The sequence below is a fragment of the Eulemur rufifrons genome, chromosome 30 (assembly GCF_041146395.1).
Source record: "Eulemur rufifrons isolate Redbay chromosome 30, OSU_ERuf_1, whole genome shotgun sequence".
Lineage (NCBI taxonomy): Eukaryota > Metazoa > Chordata > Mammalia > Primates > Lemuridae > Eulemur > Eulemur rufifrons.
The window spans coordinates 132,502,968-132,524,652 of record NC_091012.1 but is presented as its reverse complement, the minus strand read 5'-3'; the positions used below and the strand labels follow the sequence as shown (position 1 = coordinate 132,524,652).

General features: G+C 38.4%; 2 protein-coding genes across 3 annotated transcripts in view; one reads left to right on the top strand and one right to left on the bottom strand.

Annotated features, from left to right (window-relative positions):
* Positions 1-15,520, top strand: part of BMX (BMX non-receptor tyrosine kinase) — a 42,096-nt gene extending 26,576 nt beyond the window's left edge. Inside the window, exons 12-18 of the mRNA XM_069463642.1 lie at positions 1,832-1,909; positions 2,626-2,797; positions 6,106-6,322; positions 7,218-7,282; positions 10,022-10,140; positions 13,227-13,384; positions 15,446-15,520. Of these exons, the coding sequence (XP_069319743.1) occupies positions 1,832-1,909; positions 2,626-2,797; positions 6,106-6,322; positions 7,218-7,282; positions 10,022-10,140; positions 13,227-13,384; positions 15,446-15,520 (884 nt within the window). The remainder of the gene's footprint in view (positions 1-1,831; positions 1,910-2,625; positions 2,798-6,105; positions 6,323-7,217; positions 7,283-10,021; positions 10,141-13,226; positions 13,385-15,445) is intronic.
* Positions 15,521-19,611: 4,091 nt separating this feature from the next.
* The window catches only part of ACE2 (angiotensin converting enzyme 2), a 52,729-nt gene continuing 50,655 nt past the window's right edge, over positions 19,612-21,685 (bottom strand). For both annotated transcript variants that reach the window (XM_069464377.1, XM_069464378.1), the window contains one exon: positions 19,612-20,606. In XM_069464377.1, coding sequence (XP_069320478.1) covers positions 20,498-20,606 — 109 coding nt within the window. In that variant the 3' untranslated portion in view covers positions 19,612-20,497. The remainder of the gene's footprint in view (positions 20,607-21,685) is intronic.

Below are 21,685 nucleotides of genomic sequence, written 5' to 3'. Positions count from 1 at the left end.
AACAGTTGGATCATGTGCAATATTTTCACGTTATAACAGATGTTTCAGTGCACAGTCCTGCACACGTAGCTCTGTGCACCCATATGAGTGGTTCTAGAGCCAAATTCCTAGAGTGGACTTTCTGAGACAAAGGCTAAGAATACTTAAAATGTAAACATTGCTAAATGTTTTTCAGAAATATACAATCCCATTAACAACAATTTCTCAACATAGGGTGCTAGTGTTCTTCCAAAATTTTGCCTAGTTGACTGATGAAAATATAGAGAGAAATCCCCTCTTTTTTTCTAGAATAGTGCTCCTTAAGAGCAGTGACTGGGGGAATTTACAACAGTGAGTAAAAATGAGCCATTGGCTCAGCGTCAAATTTGTGCTGTTTTATATGACTTGATTGCATGCACATAGGTGAACTGGCCTCACTTCTGCCTTTCATTTGGGTTTTTACTTGTATTTTTCCTTTGCCCCAATTTCCTCAATTGTTTATTTTAACCTGAAGCACCTCAAAAGTACCTTCCGGGAAAGGTATTGTATAAACGGACATCTCTAAATGGAATGATTCTACCCCAGAGGATGCACAAGAAACTTAACAGTGTATAGAAAGAAACTACTAAAATGTTTATCTAGATTTTTTTTAAATCTCATTCTTCTCAAGTTTTCATTGTGTATTTTATAATTCACAAAATATTATTACAACAGGAGTTGTACATATACATATTTCAGAGGAATGTGCTAATTTTTAAATTTTATTTATTCTAATTTATTTATTTACTTATTGATTAAAGGTGAAGGATTTTAAAAGTTTGGAGACCACGCATATAAAAAGCAAACAAATATATAGGAAAAGGAAGGAAGGAAAACGTACCTGTGTGATAGTTCCTGTGACCTGGAAAATGTCCCACATTTAAAGCAAGCATATATATTTTTTTGAATGAGTTCCTTAAAGCCACTATAAGTATTATAACCCAGCTTCATTCACCATAACTCAATGTAAACAATTAAAATGACTTGACTTGCCCATCAATTCATGGGTGGTCTAAGAAAATATGGAGTATTATTCAGCCATAAAAAATGATGGAACTGGAGACCATTCTTCTATGTTAAGTATCTCAAGATTGGATAAACAAATACTACATGTACTTATTATTAAACTGGAACTAACCAATGAGTACACATGTGTACAGAGGGAAGTAAAACTCAGTGGAAATCAAGCAGGGGGTCGGGGGAGGATGGGAGGGGTAAGATCCCACCTAATTGGTACAATGAACACTACTTGAGTGAAGGGGACACCAATAGCCATGACCCAAGCATTACAAAAGCAATCCATGTAACCACAAATATTTGTAACCCCTTAATATTTTGAGATAATAAAAAAAGAAGGTGCCTTTTTAAAAAAATAAAATAAAATGACTTGACCATTTAATAAAATGTAATAACAGGTTCAGTTTTCTGTATTATTTGAATTTTTGCCAAATGTGTGTGCTGTGAGTATATGTATTTAAGTATAGAACTGTAAAGAGATACCAAAATAAAAATGGGAAAAATTTTAAAGTAAAGGATTCCATCAAGCAATGAACTTCTATGGGATTTTTAAGAAATCACATAAAGTGATTTACTCGTTTAACTTTTGCCTTGCATTGAGCTAATTAGCCAAGTAATTAACACAACTACAAGATGGATTCTCTACTATAAGAATGGATTCTTTCTCTGCATCACAACATCCTGAACTCTTTGCTTTTTAAGCTACTCTGGAGAGATACTAATTGTGAACTGATGTTATGTAACGTGTTGGGATATGATGTAATGATGTGATCATATGATGCTGGTTCCTTTGCAGGCATGATCACACGGCTCCGCCACCCCGTGTCAACCAAGGCCAACAACAAGGTCCCCGTCTCTGTGTCCCTGGGAAGTGGTATGGACACATCCTTGAGCTCTTAAACCCCATTTCTCGCCCTTTTGGGTTTTAAAATATGTGATTAACTTACTAATAAAAGGGAGGGAAGACAAGAAGGAGGTCCCTGTTCAGATTGTGCCGGGGAGGATTTTCTTTAAAAAAAAAAAAAAAAAAAAAGCTATCCTCCCAATCTAAATCTTAAAGTTCCCAGCATTACAAAAAAAGATTGTCAAATTTTTCTTCTTGTTAGACCCTATCATTGCCCTTCAGGACTTCATTCATTGCCTGTCCTTTCTTTTTCCTGGATTCTCTGCCTCCTCAGCGGATCAGTGGAGCCAGTCTTCCACCTTCTGTATTAGGATAATAACAACCACCCAGATCACAGTTTAATTTGTTTTATAAGAAAATCTAACAATATTTTTACCAACTTAAGGGCATTGAGCACATTTTGCCTCTGAGCCTAAGATGCCTCTGGTTGGCAAAGTATTATTTACACTGAGCCTTCTTGTCAATAGGCGTAGCTACTCCAAGAACAGTATTGTCTTGGGTGGCGGTACCATGTAGTCGTAAGACCACATCACTAAGGACTTTTTAAAGTTATCAACCTAAAATAAAAACTATTGTTGTTCTTATTGTCCATGTGAAACTCTCATTGGAGAGGAAATCACTTGGGAAGCTGTTAGCTGCAAAGCCTTCTATGTTCATCCTAAAGGGTGTCTGTCTTGCCTCATTAGGAATCTGGGAACTAAAAAGAGAAGAGATTACCCTGTTGAAGGAGCTGGGAAGTGGACAGTTTGGAGTGGTGCAGCTGGGCAAGTGGAAAGGGCAGTACGATGTTGCTGTTAAGATGATCAAGGAGGGTTCCATGTCAGAAGATGAATTCTTTCAGGAGGCCCAGACCATGATGTAAGTTTCCCCTGAGGAGCAGCAGTTTAGCCCTCACCATGGAAGAGAATTAACACAAATAGATCTGTTCCTAGCATTTGTAAGGCCTGGAGCAAGAGTCTACATACTGTATCACAGATATAAATATTTAGAAGTTATAAATTGAGCTAACAAACTATTAAATAAAATAGGTCCTATGCTCCCACTTTGACAAGCATACCTTCATGACGACCTGAAAGGCCATATTCAAATTTAGAATTCTCAAGACCCCATAAGGAAACCAGTCTCTGGCCTGTGGTCCCCCAAACTCCACCCTTCCCCTTTCTCCTCCCACCCCCAGCTCTATCGCGTGTTACAAGGGCCCTCAGTACTCATGTGCAGGCACAGCACTCAGTACTTGCAAGCCCCGTTTCGGTCTCTCACAAACAATTATCTGTTGGCTAATGATCTTGGCTAGAGGTAGTGTGGTTCACCCTTGAAGGAAAAGACCCCTCAAGGAAGAGTCTGAACAGTTCCCGGAAGAGGCCTCAGGACTACATGAATAGGAGATTCCAGCGTCCTGGTACTCCAAGGGTACCTGAGAAAGATGCATATAGGCTCTTAGTAGCCATGTCTCCTTGAACCTGTGCCCTCCTTGCCCTGTGGGGAGGTGCATGTGGGATGAGGAACAGAGTGGGACTCAGACAGTACTGAAAACTAATACTCTACCAACAATGTGCTTTTTTTCTTAGTACCTTCAATACAGTCTGGTAAAAATCCCTTTCTCACCCTACTTCTTTCCTCATCTAATAAATGAAGATACCCTTCCTAATGGGTCTCAGCTCCAAGCAGTCCTCAATTCTTGGCAATATGTATATGCTCGCGCTCTCTCTCTCTCTCTCTCTCTCTCGCTGTTTCTTCTCTCTCTCTCTATTTCTCTCTGTCTCTCTCTCCCTCACCACCCTCCCATATAATTCTCCCTCTTCTTGTCAACATGGTGAATCAGACGTTGTAGAGTGACCACCATCCAGATCCAGGTTTGCCTAGGACTTTCCCGGGTTTGGCACTGAAAGTCCTGTGTCCTGGGAAACTCTTCAGTCCCAGGCAAACCAGAAAAATTGATCACTCTGCTTTTAGGGAACCAATCAGCATGGTAGGAAAAACAACGTTATAGAAGGGCTTTGATCAAAGATCGTTGAAATCACAAATCCTAGCCTGCTACAGATTGAAAGCACTTTTGAAATTTTCTACTTAAACACTTATACTGTACAGTTTTTACAGGCATTTTTCTAAGCACTTTATAAATATTAACTTACTCAACCCTTATAAGAAGCCTGTGAAGTATGTACCATTGTTATCTTTGTTTTACAGGAAACTGAAGCGCGGAAATGTTCACTAATTTGTCCCAAGTCACCAAGCTAGTAAAAGTGGCAAAGCAGAGACGTAAACCCAGGCAGACATTCCAGTGTCCGTTTCCTTAGCCATTCTTTTATGAAAAGCAAAGGAAGGAGGAAAGTTGGAACAATCACTTTTACCGTAATTGCAGAATTGCTTGGAAGCAGAGGTGCTATGTGAATCTAAGCCTTTGGCCAGGGCTGGCTTCACGGGTGTATGTGACCTACACCGTTGCAAGGGCCCCCCAGTACCTAGAAGGCCTCTGCACCTGGTTTAATGCTCTGTTCTTGCCATCTTGAGATACTTCATAATTTTTAAACAAGGATTCTTGTATTTTCATTTTTCACTGGTACCTGCAAATTGCATACCTAGTTCTGCTTTTGGTGATTGGATTGTTATAAAACTAAGGAGGAGGTCCTTGGTTTTCTTCTCTTATAAGACAGAAAAATTGGCCACTTTCTTAGGCTCATAGTGTAACCCCTGTGTCCTAGTATAACTTTAAAATATGGCTGGGCGCGGTGGCTCACGCCTGTAATCCTAGCACTCTGGGAGGCCGAGGCAGGAGGATCGCTCGAGGTCAGGAGTTTGAGACCAGCCTGAGGAAGAGTGAGACCCTGTCTCTACTAAAAATAGAAAGAAATGATCTGGACAGCTAAAAATATATAGAAAAAATTAGCCGGGCATGGTGGCGCATGCCTGTAATCCCAGCTACTCGGGAGGCTGAGGCAGAAGGATCGCTTGAGCCCAGAAGTTCGAGGTTGCTGTGAGCTAGGCTGATGCCACAGCACTCTAACTCAGGCAAAACAGCGAGACTCTGTCTCCAAAAAAAAAAAAAATAATAAAATAAAATATATATTTTTGCCATTACTGAGCTGGTAATCATACAAGGTCATTAACAAACCATTTACTCATGAAGGAAGATAAACTGTGCCACAGTGGGGAAATATTAAATCCCAAATGTAGTGGTCAAACCGAGACCTATCATGTGGGGAGAATCAGTTGACATGCTATTCCCACTGTGAGCCCCCTGGGCACAGACTGAATTTGCTCAAGGAACAGATTTTATTAGGTCCTGAGTACCATGGAAATCACTAAAATTGCTGAAAGATGCATATCTGAGCTCATCACCTTGAGTACCATGATAAACCATGTCTCCATGGTTAAACTAAGAGGGAAGAAAATAGCTAAAGAGTCAATAATTCCTCATTTATTAAAAAATTTAAAAGGTGACATGTTACATTTAGATTTACTTTACATATCCAAACATTAAAGAATCATCCTGTAAATTGATAAAAATAGGTAAATCATATAAGGACAAGTTGATAGACCTGTAACAACTGAGCATGCATCCCATTATGACCTACCAGAAGTGCTATGTCATGTGGTTACTATATTCTAAAATTATTGTTGCATAAATAATGTAAACAATAACATAAAATGATAATTTTTAAAAGAAAGAAAAATCATGCCTAATCTCACTTCCCTAACATGACAACTATTTTCATTTTACCTACACCCTTCACATTCTGATATATTTTTTTAGAATGAAACATTTAGACATGAAAGTTAGGTGCTTTAAAATGGAAGTGATTGTTCTTAGGATGAGACTTCCTCTAAATCAGTCATAGAAGTTCCCAAGATGCCCCAAGACTGAACAGGGTTTCCGAGGCAACAGACCATGGCTACCCTGATTCTCTAGGAATGTTGAACACAGAATGCATCCACAAATGGCTAAATTGCTGCTGGAGCTGCCAATGTCTGATATGAGGCAGCATTTTTTGCCTCCAAAGGCTATTGTGCTTCCAAAACATGCAATCCTAAACTTTTTCCTCCCTTTATCTATTCAAGTAGAAGGGGGGAAATTAAAACAAACCAAAATCTGTGAGTGATTCTTTTTCAGGACATCTGGAAAATGGAGTGTGGAGTACTGAACTTTGAAAATCTATTATTTCTAGGAAACTCAGCCATCCCAAGCTGGTTAAATTCTATGGAGTGTGTTCAAAGAAATACCCCATATACATAGTGACTGAATATATAACCAATGGCTGCTTGCTGAATTACCTGAGGAGTCATGGAAAAGGACTTGAACCTTCCCAGCTCTTAGAAATGTGCTATGATGTCTGTGAAGGCATGGCCTTCTTGGAGAGCCACCAATTCATACACCGAGACTTGGTAAGCAAAACCATTGGAAGCTCAAAAAAAGGAAAGGAAGTAGTCCACAATTCCCACCTCCAGGGATGAGGCCACTGGAAGGGAAGGCAAGAGGGGCACCTTCACTTTTGCTTTGCTTAAATGACTTGCTTAAGCATATAACACTTCTATAATAAAAATCACGATTTTAAAATAAAATATTTGAAATATAGAAAGAACAGTAAAATAAGTTATCAAGATCTACATAGCTGCATTGTAGTATGAAGGAAAACAATGGAAAGGAAAGACTTTGGACAATTTAGTGTTTCTTGGAACCATTAAACCCAAGTTGACCTTTACTCCAGGAAGGGCTTAGTGCTAAAGCAGTCATTTGATACAATAAATGAAAATACAAAAAAACAAAGAAGGAAATGAAATTTGCATGTGTCTTTGGGTCAGGGTGGGAGTAGGGAGTGTTGTGTTTGGTATTCACTGGGATTTATCTTTAGAGATTTTCTTGTGCTAAACAGCAGACAGGCCATGCACACTAGGCCAGTGTGTTCCATGAGTTGCTGGTACAGCATTTGTGCCTTAAAGCATCTGTTAATGTGTGGTATCTGGTGGTGGAAAGGGAGCTCCTAGAAATTTCTCCTCTCTCCTTGATAAGCTAAGATTCTGTGTTTAAAGTGAAATAACTATCTTTCAAGTTGTTTGACAAAGATGGCTGCTTGGGTGAAAATACTTATGGGAGCACATTTTTATTTTGAAAAACTAAAAATTGCAAAGGAGAAAAAAGACAACTTCGAGCATTTGGAACTGTGATAAGCAATCTTAGATTTTGCTGAGAATTCTGCCGAAGAGGAAGAAATGCATAACTCTGATGTCAGGAGATTCTTGGTCACTTTTACTACTTGGTGATTTTGTTTTTCCTCCAAAGGCTGCTCGGAACTGCTTGGTGGACAGTGACCTCTCTGTGAAAGTATCTGACTTTGGAATGACAAGGTAAGCTGATTCCAAAGGAGCAAGCCATGAAAGGCGGATTTCCATTCACATGTGAATGCTATCATAGTTGAAGGCCTTGTGGGGATGTAGAAGGTGTTCTGAATTGGGAGCTTAGAAACCTGGGTCCCCCCCATACTGCCTCTGACTACTTGTGAAACATGTTTTGCCTCATTTCTTCATCGATAAGATGGGATTGTTCTTCAGAAGTTATCTGAAGTCATTTTTTAGTTCTTTCAACACTCTGATAAATACTTTCTAAACTTATGAATAAATTCCATGAAAGATCCTCAATATTTAAATACAACATGTCACAGCCACATTATTTGGATAAATATTTACAACATATATTTTAACTCAACAAGGCTCTTCTAGCTCTTTTTGTTTTTTGGTTTTTTTTTAATCTATGCTTAAATGGGCAGAGCATTAACACTAGAAAAGTTTTTGTTGTCACATCTTTAGATTTTCTGTATGATCAAGTAAGGCATAAAAGTAGACCCTGAGATTCTCTTGGTGGGCATTCTACCACCACTTCATGGTTTGGAAAAATTATTTTGATCGCAATAGTTTAAAAGAGTCTTTCATGTTCTTAATTCTGAATCCTCATACTGTTTTAAGACTCAGAGCAAATTATCATGGTTTTACATAGGAAATAAAGATGTATATATACTGAATGCTTCAGCCCTACAGGAGATACTGATATTAGTGGGATAGTCCCTGCCCTCAAAATGCCCACAGTTTAAAGGGCAAGTAGATATCCTGGACATTGAGACAAAATACAGCTATAAACCTGTGCTCACAATATAAACTCATGTCATTCCGGGGAGGAATAATGCAGTTTAAAAGAGACATGAACGGTTGACCATGACCAGCTCTACATTTGGCAAACATGGATGTAAAATGCCATAGGAGGATCTGTTTTCTTATGTCTTCCCCCAAATTCAGTGTTAGGGGGTGCTTTTTGACCCCAGTGGCACAGACCATGGGGGCTATGGTAATTCCTCTGGGATCCCTCAATATTGACAAGGTGATCTTTTAGTTGTGTGCTACCTGCCCTCACTCCAGCCGCCATATGCAGAGTCTCCTACACTGACACTCCAAATGTGTAACTCTCTTGAGGGCAAGAAAAAATTTTCTCATAGCTCTTTAAAGCAAAGAGATGCACCCAGGACAGGGGAAGGGATCCCACCTTTGTTCTCAAAGTAGGAATATTGAGTGTTATGCCAGCATCCAACGACCATGCTGTCAAGTTCTCTGCAGCTTTGGAAAAGGGAGAAGAGACTTGCTCTGAGTAAAGGATCCCGGAGGCCACACACCAGGTCCTGTTGGTCATGAAGTTCTGTGGCCACATCCTGTAGGTCCCCGGGACTTAATTTGGTCCTGATAATTTGAAGGAAGTTTTAAGCCATGAGCAGACACAAGCCAGGGCTGCAAGGGTAGTGTCTGGGTGTCTGGTAGTGTCTGGGGAGCTGGGGGGATGTGGGGAGGAAAGTGTGGAAAGTGCCATATGTAATCCTATGAAAGTGTAGTTTATTAATACTACCATTAATATTTAAAAGAATAATCTTCCCAACCAGCTGTTTTAAATTACAGTAGAGATCTCTAAAACAATTTGATATGTAAATCTTTCGTATAAATTAGACCCGAATTTTCATTTGCCATATTTTAATTTTCCTGTTTTCTCTAGTTGAGTCATTATGTTTTTGTTGTAGTTTTGTGGGCAAATATATGGTATTTCCCCATATTAATTATATAAATAATATATATTTATTGTAAGAAATAAGCAGGAATGTGTAAAGGAAAAAGTAGAATCTGCCCCACTCAGCACTAGAAGTAACCACTGCTAACATGTTTTGTGGATGTTCCTTCAGACCTTATTCTTAAGCACATCCAATCATATACACAAATACACACATTTACTGTTTGTTCCCACAAAAATGGAATCACATTACACATACTTACTTTTGCACATAACCATATACCATGAGGATCTTCTAATTTTGGTAAATATAGAGCTACCTCATTTTTAATGGCTGCATACTATTTTGTTATATTAGTGTACCATAATATATTTAATTACTCCTCAACATGGGGACATTGAGGTTGCTTCTATTTTATCATTATTACAAACAAGGGTTTAGTGAACATATATTTTGATGGTTTTGATATCTCTGTAGGATATTTTTGTTCATCATTGTTTATAATAGCAAAAGATTAGAAGAAACTTACATGGTTAAATATGTTTAATATGTTAACCCATAAGAGGGACTATTGTTCAGCCATGAAACATGATGATGTTATAGAAAAATGTAACCACATAGGAAAATGCTCATGATATGCCATTAAAGGAAAAATAAAAGCAAATCTCAGCACAACAGAAACCCAGTTTTGTTCAAATGACATATGTGGGGGAAAAGACTGAAAAGAACAAGCAAAAATGCATCTTGAGTGACACAATTGCAGGTTACCTTTGAGGTGAGTTTCTGAGAGATTTTATTTTTACATTTTTATGGTTTTCTATATTACCAAACATTTTGCATTCAGGTTTTGCTATTTTCAAAGGTGCATATCAATTTTTAAATGCTTACAAATCCTAAGCAGCCTCTACCTAAGCCCACACATTGAAAGAAAGCAAAAGATCCAGAAAACTGAAAACATCAGCTGGAACTCTGGATGGCTCTGTGCCCTTCATCAGCCTGTGCCACCGCAGCTTAAGGTCTGTGTCGTATGTTTCCCCCACAGGTATGTTCTCGATGACCAGTATGTCAGTTCAGTAGGAACAAAGTTTCCAGTCAAGTGGTCAGCTCCAGAGGTGTTTCACTACTTCAAATACAGCAGCAAGTCCGACGTGTGGGCATTCGGTAAGGATGTGGCCACACAGGACCCAGCCCTGTTTCGTAAGCTGGTTTCCACAACAGGAAACCACAAGAGCAGCAACATCCATTTTAAAAGGGCCCTTGAGCATTTACAAAATTACATGTATGGCCTGAGACAAGTGAAAGGTTGAAGAAGATGATTTACTTTCTTGGGTCAGGTGTTACGACGTCTTCCACACATTGGGTAACTTACATCCTGAGAGCACTTTCTCATAAAGTCAAAGGGGATAAATCTACTTGGGAGGCTGAGATGGGAGGATCATTTAAGCACAGGAGTTTGAGTCCAGCCTGGGCAACATAGTGAGTCACTGCCTCCCATCTCCGGAAAAAAAAAAAATCAAAGGGGTTAAAAGCTTTTCCAATGAAGATTTCAAACAGCTTTTTTAAAGGAGTCATTGAAAACTGAACCTGAGTTTTTGCGAAATCCAAAAAGTTGAAGGGCATAAAATGAAGTCATCGATTTTCTGCATGACAGCAACCATGATAACCATTCCTTTCTGATTTGACCAATTCTTTGGGCATCCATAGAGTAAACACCAGACATGATTCGGCACTTTCTTTGGCTCATACCTAATTTCAAGTAGTCTCCTCTCCTTGTTAAAATTTATATTTTGGATTAGGGTGGGTCCAGAACCAAATCTGGTGTCCTATTTCTGTAAATAAAGTTTTGTTGAAACACAGCCAGGCCTGTTCATTTATGTATTTTCTGGCTGAGTTTGTGCTACAACAGCAGAGCAGAGTAGTTGCCACAGATGCTGCATGACCTGAAAAGCAGAATATACTTTCTATGTGGCCCTTTATAGAAAAAGTTTGCTGACTCCTCTTTTATTAAAAGAGCCATATTAAAATTTAGTAAGGGTAATTAGAAAAGGGAAATAATTCTTAAATTGTGACTCTGTGCATTTTCTGATATTTTTCTACGTTGGAGAATATCAGGACTGTTTTCAATCACTGTCAGATGGGTCCATGGTAAATAATCCACATAGGGCAGAGACCTATTTTGTGCCTTAGTCCATAAGTGTAATTTGATTTACTGTTCGTCACCTGCAAGACTGCCTTTGAAAAAAGGAAAATTTAGTTATCTATTTTTCAATGGGATACAATCTTTATAATGAACTATTCGCTTTGTAAAAGTGGCATTGTCCATTGTAAAAAATAACCAAATATACACAGAAAAAGGGAAAATCAAAACGACAGCATTTTGGTGAATACTTGATGTCATTTTGTGCTGATTAACTTTTGTACCTTTTTGTCAAAATTAATTTCAATATCCATGCATCATTTGATATGCCTTATTAATGATAAAAAAATCAATTCCCTTCTTCAGTACTTACAGCTTATTTTTGATCAAAGAATATAGCCTTACCTAGCTTGATTATTCACCTTATGCAATGGAAGTTGGCTCCAGATATTTTCTGGTTGTTTATATGCATTAAATCCACTCTTAAACAGTATGTCCCCAGTGAAGATACTCAACATGAATCAGGGCCTCTGAAAGCAATTCCCAAAGAGGAGCCCCACAAATATTGTAAGCAATGATATTATGCTTGAAATAAGTGTGTAGCATTCCAAAGAGAAAGTGGTGAGGAAGTAGCAGTTTTTCAAATGGTTGTTTTAGAATGTATGTTTCCTAAAAAACAAAGCAGTCCCCAAAAACTTTTTTTTTTTTGAGACAGAGTCTCACTCTATCGCCCTGAGTAGAGTGATGTGGCATCAGCCTAGCTCACAGCAACCTCAAACTCCTGGGCTCAAGCGATCCTTCTGCGTCAGCCTCCCAAGTAGCTGGGAATACGGGCGTGTGTCATGGCACCCGGTTAATTTTTCTATTTTTAGTAGAGATGGTGTCTCACTCTTGCTCAGGCTGATCTCGAACTCCTGAGCTCAAGAGATCCTCCCACCTTGGCCTCCCAGAGTGCTAGGATTACAGGCATGAGCCACCATGGCCAGCCCCCAGAACTTTTAAGGTTGCTTTATTGTAAATATTTTACATAAAATCTATAGCTTTAAAGTCAAAGAAGGTTTGAAGTTAGTACCTCAGTTATGGTTCTAGAACAATTTTCTTCCTTCTTACATATTTCTCTGGTTTTCCAAGAATTTAGAACCTGGCTGACTGTTGAAATTCTCTGGCCTTGGCCAGCACAGCACAATGGCCACCATTCAGAGAGCACCTGAAATGCCCCAGTGCTCTTTTAAGTGCTCTCCCTGTTTTATCCTATTTAATCATCATGGCAAGTCCATGAGGTGCAAATACTCCATTTTATAGACAGGGAACGCAAGGCTGAGAAGAAACTTACCCAGAGTGTAAATGACAGAACTTGGCCTCAAAGGCCATGTCTGACTGACCCCAAATGCCATTCCTCCTCACTACCATGACCAGAACAGAGCTTTCTTAACCTGGGGTCCACAGTGCCCTTGATGAGCTTTGGGGGACTGTGAACCTCCTGAAACAAAAGACCAAAATGTTGTGCATTCACTTTCCCAAGGGGCAGGGCAGTGCCTTTCATCAGATTCCCCAAAGGGCACCTGACCCATTAAAAATTATGAATTACTACAGTGATAGAAGGGGAATGTTGTCAATGATTTTACCTTTAAATTTCCACTGAAAAGGAAGGTGATTGTGCAATGAAATTATTGCACACAATTGCTAAGGTAGAGAGACAGAAAGGGTGAGGACTTCAATCACTCATAAGAATTGGTGCTGGGCTCCCTACATGGGCAGTTGTCACTGTGAGGCTGAATGAGGCCCCAGCCATCTCCCTGGAGCAGCCCAAGAATCTTGGCCTCAAGTAGCTCTCACTGTGGCCAGCCTTGCTGTTCACCCTTTTCCCAGCAAGTGCAGACCAACAGGTCTCAGGGAATGTGAGGAAGAAACCCTGGGCTCCAGAAGTGATGGCACAGGCCCACCCTCTATGCCCTGCTCTTTCCACTAGGACTCATTTCCCAGGGATCCCTCGCTCTGACCTATAACCTTCCTGACCTGGTGCATGAAACTCATTCCACAAACCCTGTCTGTACCTTCTGACATCAGCTGTCTTTCTTTTTTGTCTGGGCCGCCTCTCGGTATGGTGCAGGAATCCTGATGTGGGAGGTGTTCAGCCTAGGGAAGCAGCCCTATGACTTATATGACAACTCCCAGGTGGTTGTGAAGGTCTCCCAGGGCCACAGGCTCTACCGGCCTCAACTGTCTTCGGACACCGTCTACCAGATCATGTACAGCTGCTGGCACGAGGCAAGTGCATCACCTGGGTGAGCTGGAAAGGGTCCCTGGCGTGTCCGGGTGGTTGCTGCATCACCACTGGGACAAAGCTTTCTTGAGGGAAGGCACCTGCTCCAGAGCCCCAGGGCCCCTGTCTTCAAATGTTTGTAAGCTAAAACAAGCAATGCAGGTGCCAACAATTTACTGAACAACTTATATCCAGCACTGTTCTAATAACTTTATAAGTATGAACTCATCTATTCATCAGGAAACACACTGAGGTAGGTGCTATTATCATCGCCAAACCTAACAGAAGGAAAAACAGGGCTTCTGGCTTGTTTGATTTTATTTTGCAACTTTTCAAATCCATAGAAAGATTGAAAGAACACTCATAATTTTCATTAGATTTTGATTTATCTTTCTGGTATTTCTTTGCACAAAAATGAGCATATGTATATGTGCATGTTTTCTGGTTTCTCTTTCTTACAAAAAAAGCAACACATGAATTCCTCTCCATTGGGTGTCGCCACACTAGCAATGTAGGAGAATACCTGTCTTCTTACAATCTCACCTGTGAAGCACATCGTCAAGCTTTTGAATTTTTGCCAATCTGATGGATGAAAAATGACATCTTAGTGCAGCTTTAATATGTGTATCTTTCATTATGAGGTTGAGTCTCTTCATATTTTTAAGGGTCACCTGTGTATCTTTCTGAGAACTGTCATGTCTTTTCCGTTTCTTTCTTTCTTTCAGGTTTTAAAGATCTCTATAAATTAGGGAGATTGATACTTTATCTGAGATATAAGTTGTCAATATTTTCTTCCCATTTGTCACTTATATTTTTATTTGGTTGATGGCAAGGGTTTTTTGACCATATAAAAGTTTTTTTTAATGTAGTGGAATATGTCAATATTTACTTTTACTGTTTCTGGAAATTGAGTCATAGTTAGATAGGCTTTCCCATGCTCAAATTATAGTGCAATTCACCCAGATTTTCCTCTAGTACTTTTAAGGTTTCATTATTTTCCATTTAGGTCTCTGGTCTAGTTTGTGTTTGTTATAGTATATAGTATGAAGTATGGCTCCAAAGGTACCATTTTACATGACTATCCAGTTGTTGGCAACACTGTTTATTAAAAGACCATCTTACCCCAAGGGATGAGATACTATCTTAATGGTGGTGAAATGCCACCCTAGTATTATCCTAAATTTCCATATGTATTTGGGTTTATTTTGGGACTTCCTCTTCTGTTCTTTGATCCCTCTGTTCATGTGCTAGCATCACACCATTGTGATTCTATAGAGACTTTATGATATGTTGGATACCACGTAGGCTAGCACCCCTCATTGCTCACCTTTCTTTACGGTTTCTTAGCCATTTTTGAATATTTTAAAAATCTGTAAACTAAAGAATCAGTTTTTTAGCTTGAAATGAACTCGTCCGTATTTTTGAGGAGATTGTATTTATTTATATTTTAACTTGCAAAATTTGACATCTGTATGATACTGACTTGTCCTAGTCTAGAACAATGGATGCTTTTATATATCTTCAAGTCTTCATTTGTATTTTTCAGCAGTGTTTTAAAGTTTTCCTTATTCTGGGGGGCTACATTTTTAAAGTATTTTATTTTGGTGTTATTGCTATTATAAGTGGAGTTTTTCTTCTATGGTATCTTTTAACTGGTTACCATAGGTATATGTGAAGGCTATTGATTTTTATGTTAATTTTATAACCTGCTGTCTTGGTGAATTCCTTCATTGTTTGGGTTGGTTCTATCATTGATACTCTTATGTTTTCCAGGTATACAATCATACCCTGTGCAAATTAAGACACTTTTACTTTTTCTTTTCCAATTCCTGGGGCTCTGATTGCTTTCACTTTCTGATTGCATTGGCTAATACCTTCAACATAATGTTAAGATCGGTGGATATAGTGGGCTTCCTTGCCTTGTTTCTGACCTCAGTAGAAATGTCTATGGTGTTTCCACTTTTTAAAAGTTGCTAGCTTCAGGACTGAGGTATAAATATTTTATATATTTTATCTTTAATCATAACTTTCATCATCTAAAACATTGGGTTTTTTCTTTTATTCAGCTTCCAGAAAAGCGTCCCACATTTCAGCAACTCCTATCTTCCATTGAACCCCTTCGGGAAAAAGACAAGCCTTGAAGAAGAAATTAGGAGTGCTGATGAGAATTAATATAGATGTTGGCCAACATTTGCATTCTTTTTAAGGAAAGTAGCAAGGCACAATGTAATTTAGCTAGTTCTTAAGAGTATTCTCTGTTTGTCTGTTATATTATCTAGAAATGAACGAGGTAGGAAACAAAAGATTTCCTTGAAATTAAGGTCAAATTAGTAATTTTGTTTGTGCTGCTCTTAATATAACACTTTCCAGGCTATAGCAAAAGCACATTATCAGATTGCAATATAGAGAGAGTGTGTATCATGTGTAAAGATTGAACAGAATTGAAAAATTATTTGTTGCATATTCATTTTCTTTATACTGTTACTATCATGATAATTAAATATACTGCAAAGTACAGAAATGTGGACATTTGCCTTCATATTTCAATGTTCTCAAACTTTGGCATGCATGAGAGTTTATTAAAACATAGATTCCTAGGAACTACCTCAGAGATTCTGGCAAAGGAGGTCTCAGTGTGGCCTATGAACTTGTATTTTTAACAAGCTCCCAGATGTCGCTGATGCAGTCATTCTGAACTTCCCTAGGGGACCTCATTACATGGTGGAGTATCATTAGGTGGTCTATAATTCAATCCAAATGGCACAATTCTCATCAGCTATCCAAATTAGAACACTGACTCTTTATGTTATCATGTGTAAAATATAAAACTAAAGTTAATAATATTATTAAATAATATATTAAATATGTTTTCTGTAAAGCAAATTTTTAAAGATGCTAAGATATAATTTGATGCCCTTTTTCTTAATCATCATCAATCTAAACTCAGAGTAATCATGGTCTTATTTCTATTATAGAACTTATTACATTGTTGCTTTCTAATCATTTTAAATCCTTGAGTTTGGGGGCTCTGGGGCTTCTGTCTAGTTTGATAACTGAAATTTCTGTTTCAGTCTCATATCTTAACACAAAGATACAGAAATACTATTTTAGATTGTCATGGGTATTACAAAAAGATATTTTAGTTTTGAAACTGTTCCTGGGAATGCCCTCCTTCATGGCCTGATGCTGAACCCATAGGTTTTAATCTCTTTCGGAGTATTGCTTATCTTTTCTATAATGTCAAGAAGGGAGAGACAGAGGCTACGTGGAGGGCACTATTCCGATGAAAATACATCCCAATTAAGCCCTACTGCTATTTTCCAGATATGAGTTAATAATCCTCCTTCAGAGATATTCATACCCCTCCTCATCCCACTCCCTCCCGGGCCCACCAGCTAGTTCAGATGCTTCTTCTTGTTTGTTTCTTGACATTTCATTAATGATTTCTTCATTTCAGCAGAGAATTCGCACTTGTTAATAGTCTTCTATTTTTTACAGAGGTACACAAATCTCATATTGAAATGTAACTTTGAACATAATCACTAGGGCGTGTATACATTTATTTATTTATTTGGTATTGACTGTGTGCCGGGTTCTTTCCTACCCAAGGGAAAAGAAGGAAGAAGTGACATAATCCCTCCTTCTCAATGGTCCCTCAGTCAGGGGTGCCATCGCCCCCTGCATCACAGACTATTAGCTTCCTCAGATAAGATCAGAGAATGATCTCATGCACAAGCTGGGTCTTTCTGGTCTCCCTCTTGAAGATTTTTTCCTTTCTTCTCCTTATTTCTGTATATTTAATCTTCTAAAAATAATCCTCTTTATAACAAAAGCAATGCATGCCTGTTGCAAAAATTCAAACAATACAGAATTGTTTACTATGCAAAGATGCCAAAGCCTTGCTTAGAAACCTAGCTCCAACAATCAAGTCAAGCAAGGATATAAGGTATCACTAAAGATTTATCAGAAAGTAAGTCCAGGGATACTAGGAGAAGCCAAGTAAATGAACAATATCAATACTATTTAAAACATGTATAATGATCTTCTTAAATGGTGTTTAACTGTGTTTAGTGGTGATGTCCAGCATTTATCCTTGTTATTTTAAACCAAGAGTCCACCTACATTCTCTTGGGAGGGAAGAAAAAGGCAGACTCCTATGTGGTAAGAAACTTTCCCAAAGGGAAAGTTGGAGAGCAAGTTCAGATAAAGTATTTACTAGGTAAAATCGAACAAATGCTCCCCTGTCTTGCTGAGCTTTTTCTGATCTGCCAAAAGTCAAACACAAAGTGAAGGAAGTCTGGCAAAATTCATATCATATCTATTTGAGTTAATTAAGAGAAATATTCCAACACAAATTTAGAAAGTTGAGTTTCTCAGTTTTCATTCTAACTTGACAGTAGGTTTATGAAGAAGACAGATTGGACCTAAGGCCCCATCTTTACCTAAGTTGGGAGGGGAGTGGATTTCAAATGAGAGAGAATAATTCATTGAGAGACCCCAGGGAAGGGGAAGGTAGCATCTGCCTTTTCTGACCTGATTACTTCTCCTATCAATCCCACTCACCACCCCACAAGAAATAAATTCCCAGGAAGGAAACACTCAGTGAATGGCTTCAGATTCCACAAACAAATGTTCCTTGTGTCTCTGAGCTCCACGATGGCCCTTTTACATTTGTAATTTCATTTAATCCTTGCTTCCTTATAGCCCAGAGGTTGGCAAAGTTTGTCCATAAAGGGCTATGTGGGCCATGCTGTCTCTATGTCAACTACCCAACTCTGCTTCGCAGTGTGAAAGCAGCCATAGACAATATGAAAATGAATGGGTGTGGCTGGGTTCCAATAAAGCTTTAAGGACACTGCAATTTGAATTTCATGTCATTTTCACACGTCATGAAATGTTTTATTTTTTTCAACTACTTAAAGTAAAAATCATGCTTAGTTCATGGGCCATACAAAAACAGGTGGTGGGCATGATTTGGCCCATGGGCCGTAGTTTGCAGACTCCTATCCTAGGCCCAGGTACAGAACCCTCTTTGTAGAGTCTCCACCCTTTCAGAGGCTGCTGCTGCACAAGAGAAGGGACACAAGCCTCACCTCGTGGGCAAAGTGAGGACTGTGCTGATGAAAACCCCAAAATTAAGTTATGGAAATGAAATTTTTCTAATTTCTGTATTATGGCTGGACACTGTGTCACATGCCCATGGGTCCTTTGCCATGGCTGGGGAGATTCTTTTGAACGTGTTAGGTGATGAAATTGATTCCTGTAGAGATTATTCTTGCACTGTGTTGGACCAAGACAAGGATTGGGAACTTCATAAGGAGAATGTGGCAATTACAAAGAGCTTTTAGGTAGCAGTAGCTTGGCAAAGGATTTTCATGATATATTGGAGAAGATGGGACATATGGTAAGATAGAAGAAAAGGCTTTGATAAAACAGTTATTAGCCAAGGAGAAAATGCTATTATATGTTGCCCAAAGTTGTGGGTTCGATGGATGGCAAGATGGTGATGAAGATGGTAATAAGGAAGCTTGATTGGAGGGGCACAGATCTCATGAAATGACAAAGCACTCTATATTTGCTACCTGAGTATCAGATAATTGAAAGGCATCAAAGAGCCTCAAATGACCCAGACTGATTTAATTACTTTGAGGGTATTTTATAAGGGATTATAAAAGTTATCCTCCCCTGAGTTGGTTAATTGATCCACCATTACCATTATTGTATAGAATTTATTAAGTACAAGTCACTCTGACATTATGCTGGTCACCATATAGAGTGAGTTAATGGGTAGAGTTTGGATATGTTCATCTGTTTAATCTTGTTTTTTTTTTATTTCAGCTTATTATAGGGGTACAAAAGTTCAGGTTATATATATAGTGCCCATGTACCACTCATCCCCCCGAGTCAGAGCCTCAAGCATGTCCATTCCCCAGACAGTGCGCATTGCACTTTTAATCAATCTTCAGGTACATAGTAGATGCTGTGCTCAGAACTGGGCTAGGGACTCTGAGAAATACAAAAGCAGTATCAGGTTTGGTTCCTGAACACAATGTTTTTTGGATTGATTTTACAATTGCTTTGTACCATAACACAATCTGAGAATTTGTGATACATCCCAAGACATTCAGGAGGTCAAGGGTCCCAGACACTCAGATGACAACTTTGTCCATAGAAGTGAAAAGCAGACAGAATGGACAGAGGCCCCACCACATAAGTACACGTAAGACCACAGGAATGTGTCAATCTAGCATTCATTGAGTGTTTACTTTATGCTCAGAACTACTCAGACACTATGGGAGAATACAAAAGATTTAAGAGATTGGGTTCCCACTTCAGAGGGTAAAATGTTCAGTTGGAATTTCCACTCACTCCACCATTAAAGAACAATGGAAGCAAGTTTCTATCAGACATGCTCTGGGAGTTCACGGAGACCCCTGGTGCTACTTTCATGTTGTCAGGAAGATGTTGATCAAGCAGCTTGAAAGTGAAAAAACACTGTCCTCTACCTGCTCTCTGAATTCTTTTCTCTTCTTTAGACCTGTCACCCCGAAGAAAGCAAGCATGGTCCATTCCAAACATCACTGTGAGCAAGTCACTATAGTACTTGGATTAAATTCATGTGAAGAAAATATGTCATCCTTAACACTTGGATTAAAGTGAACAGTGTGCACTATACTCAATCCCTGCAGCCCCCACCCCCCCAGTTCCCAGGCACTGTCCTTACAAGTGAGCCATCCAGATTCCATACAAGGTCCAATGCTTGCTCCCATGACATATCCTCCTTTTTATCAGCCCCAGTAACTCAACAGACATTTACATTTACATTTACATTTACATTATCCCTGAACAGACTGTGAGGCCAAAGACATACTTTATTCTCTAATATAAACATCCCTATTAGGAAACAGAAGAGAAGTTAAATCCTAAAACAGAAATAAATACTGAAAACAGTGTCAATGAAAGTGCCTTCTCCTCAGCTGTGTTGTCTCTGGACAACTTTTCCTAACAGAGCCATAGTTTTGATATCTAATGACATCTTTATAATCTCATATTTCTGTGCTATGAAATTAACATTTGCACACAATAAAATCACTTCAGAAGGAAAAAGATAGATTTTTCTAAAAGGAAGTCTGAATATCATCACTGTTTTGGAATCCTAGATTATGTTCTTCTCTACTAACGTCCACGGAGCAATAAGGATTATCTTTACTTCTTTCTTGACTTTTCCTGTTAAATAAAATGAAGTCACCTTAATATAGTGGTGTTAGAAGGATACTTTCACCAACCCCAGATTGATGAAGATCAAAAAGCTTGATGGCAACATGTGTTAAGGATGCTGGTGTAGAGAGAATAGGAAGTTTCATAAATTGTTGATATGAGTATAAATTGGCACAGCTTCTAGTGAGGGCAATTTGGCAATATTTATCAAAATTAGCAATGCACATATGCTTTGACTCAGCTTTCCCACTGCTAGGATTTATCTTACAAATATGTTGGCACATACAGGAAATTACCAATATTAAACCATTGCAACGTTTTTACAAACACAAACATTTGGAAGCAACATAAAAGTTCATTAATAGAGGACTGGTTAACAAAATTATGATCCATCCATAAAATGGGAAACTATAGTGCCAGAAAAAAAAAGAGAGAAGCTCTTTGTGCAACTAATATGGAATATTCTCTAAAACACATTAAGTGGAAAATAAAAGAATATATAGAACATTGCATATAGTCTTCTAAAATTTGTATACTGAAAACGGACATCTATCATATATCTCCAAGAAACTGATAATTTTGGTTGGCTTTGTGAAGGGAACTTGAAGGCAAAAGGTGACAGGGAGACTCTTTATGTACCCTTTTATATATTTTTTATTTTAACCATGTGAATATATTACCTACTCATTTTTTAAATGAAGCTATTTTGGGGAACTAAAAATTTCTGTAATGAAGAAAATTGAGCAAAATAGACTAACACAAATAGAGATTCAATCAAGAATATGTTTAAACAACCTGAGATGTGTATAGAGATTTGTTAGGTGTTATAAAATATTATTAACCTTTATTTCATAAGCCAAAAAACGTCAATTATTTCTCAAGGTCAGGAAAAAAAAACATCTATTAATAGTGGCAAAGCAAGACTAGAAATCAGGTCTCTAGTGATTTAAATCCTCAGTGAACTTTGATCTTCAAGTCAAGAACAAATTAGAGGGTGCCTGACCATGAACAAAGGAGATAATATGGAATCTGAACTATCTGGGGAGAAATGAAGGTGATTAAAGAGTAGCAATTTGATGCAAATCTCA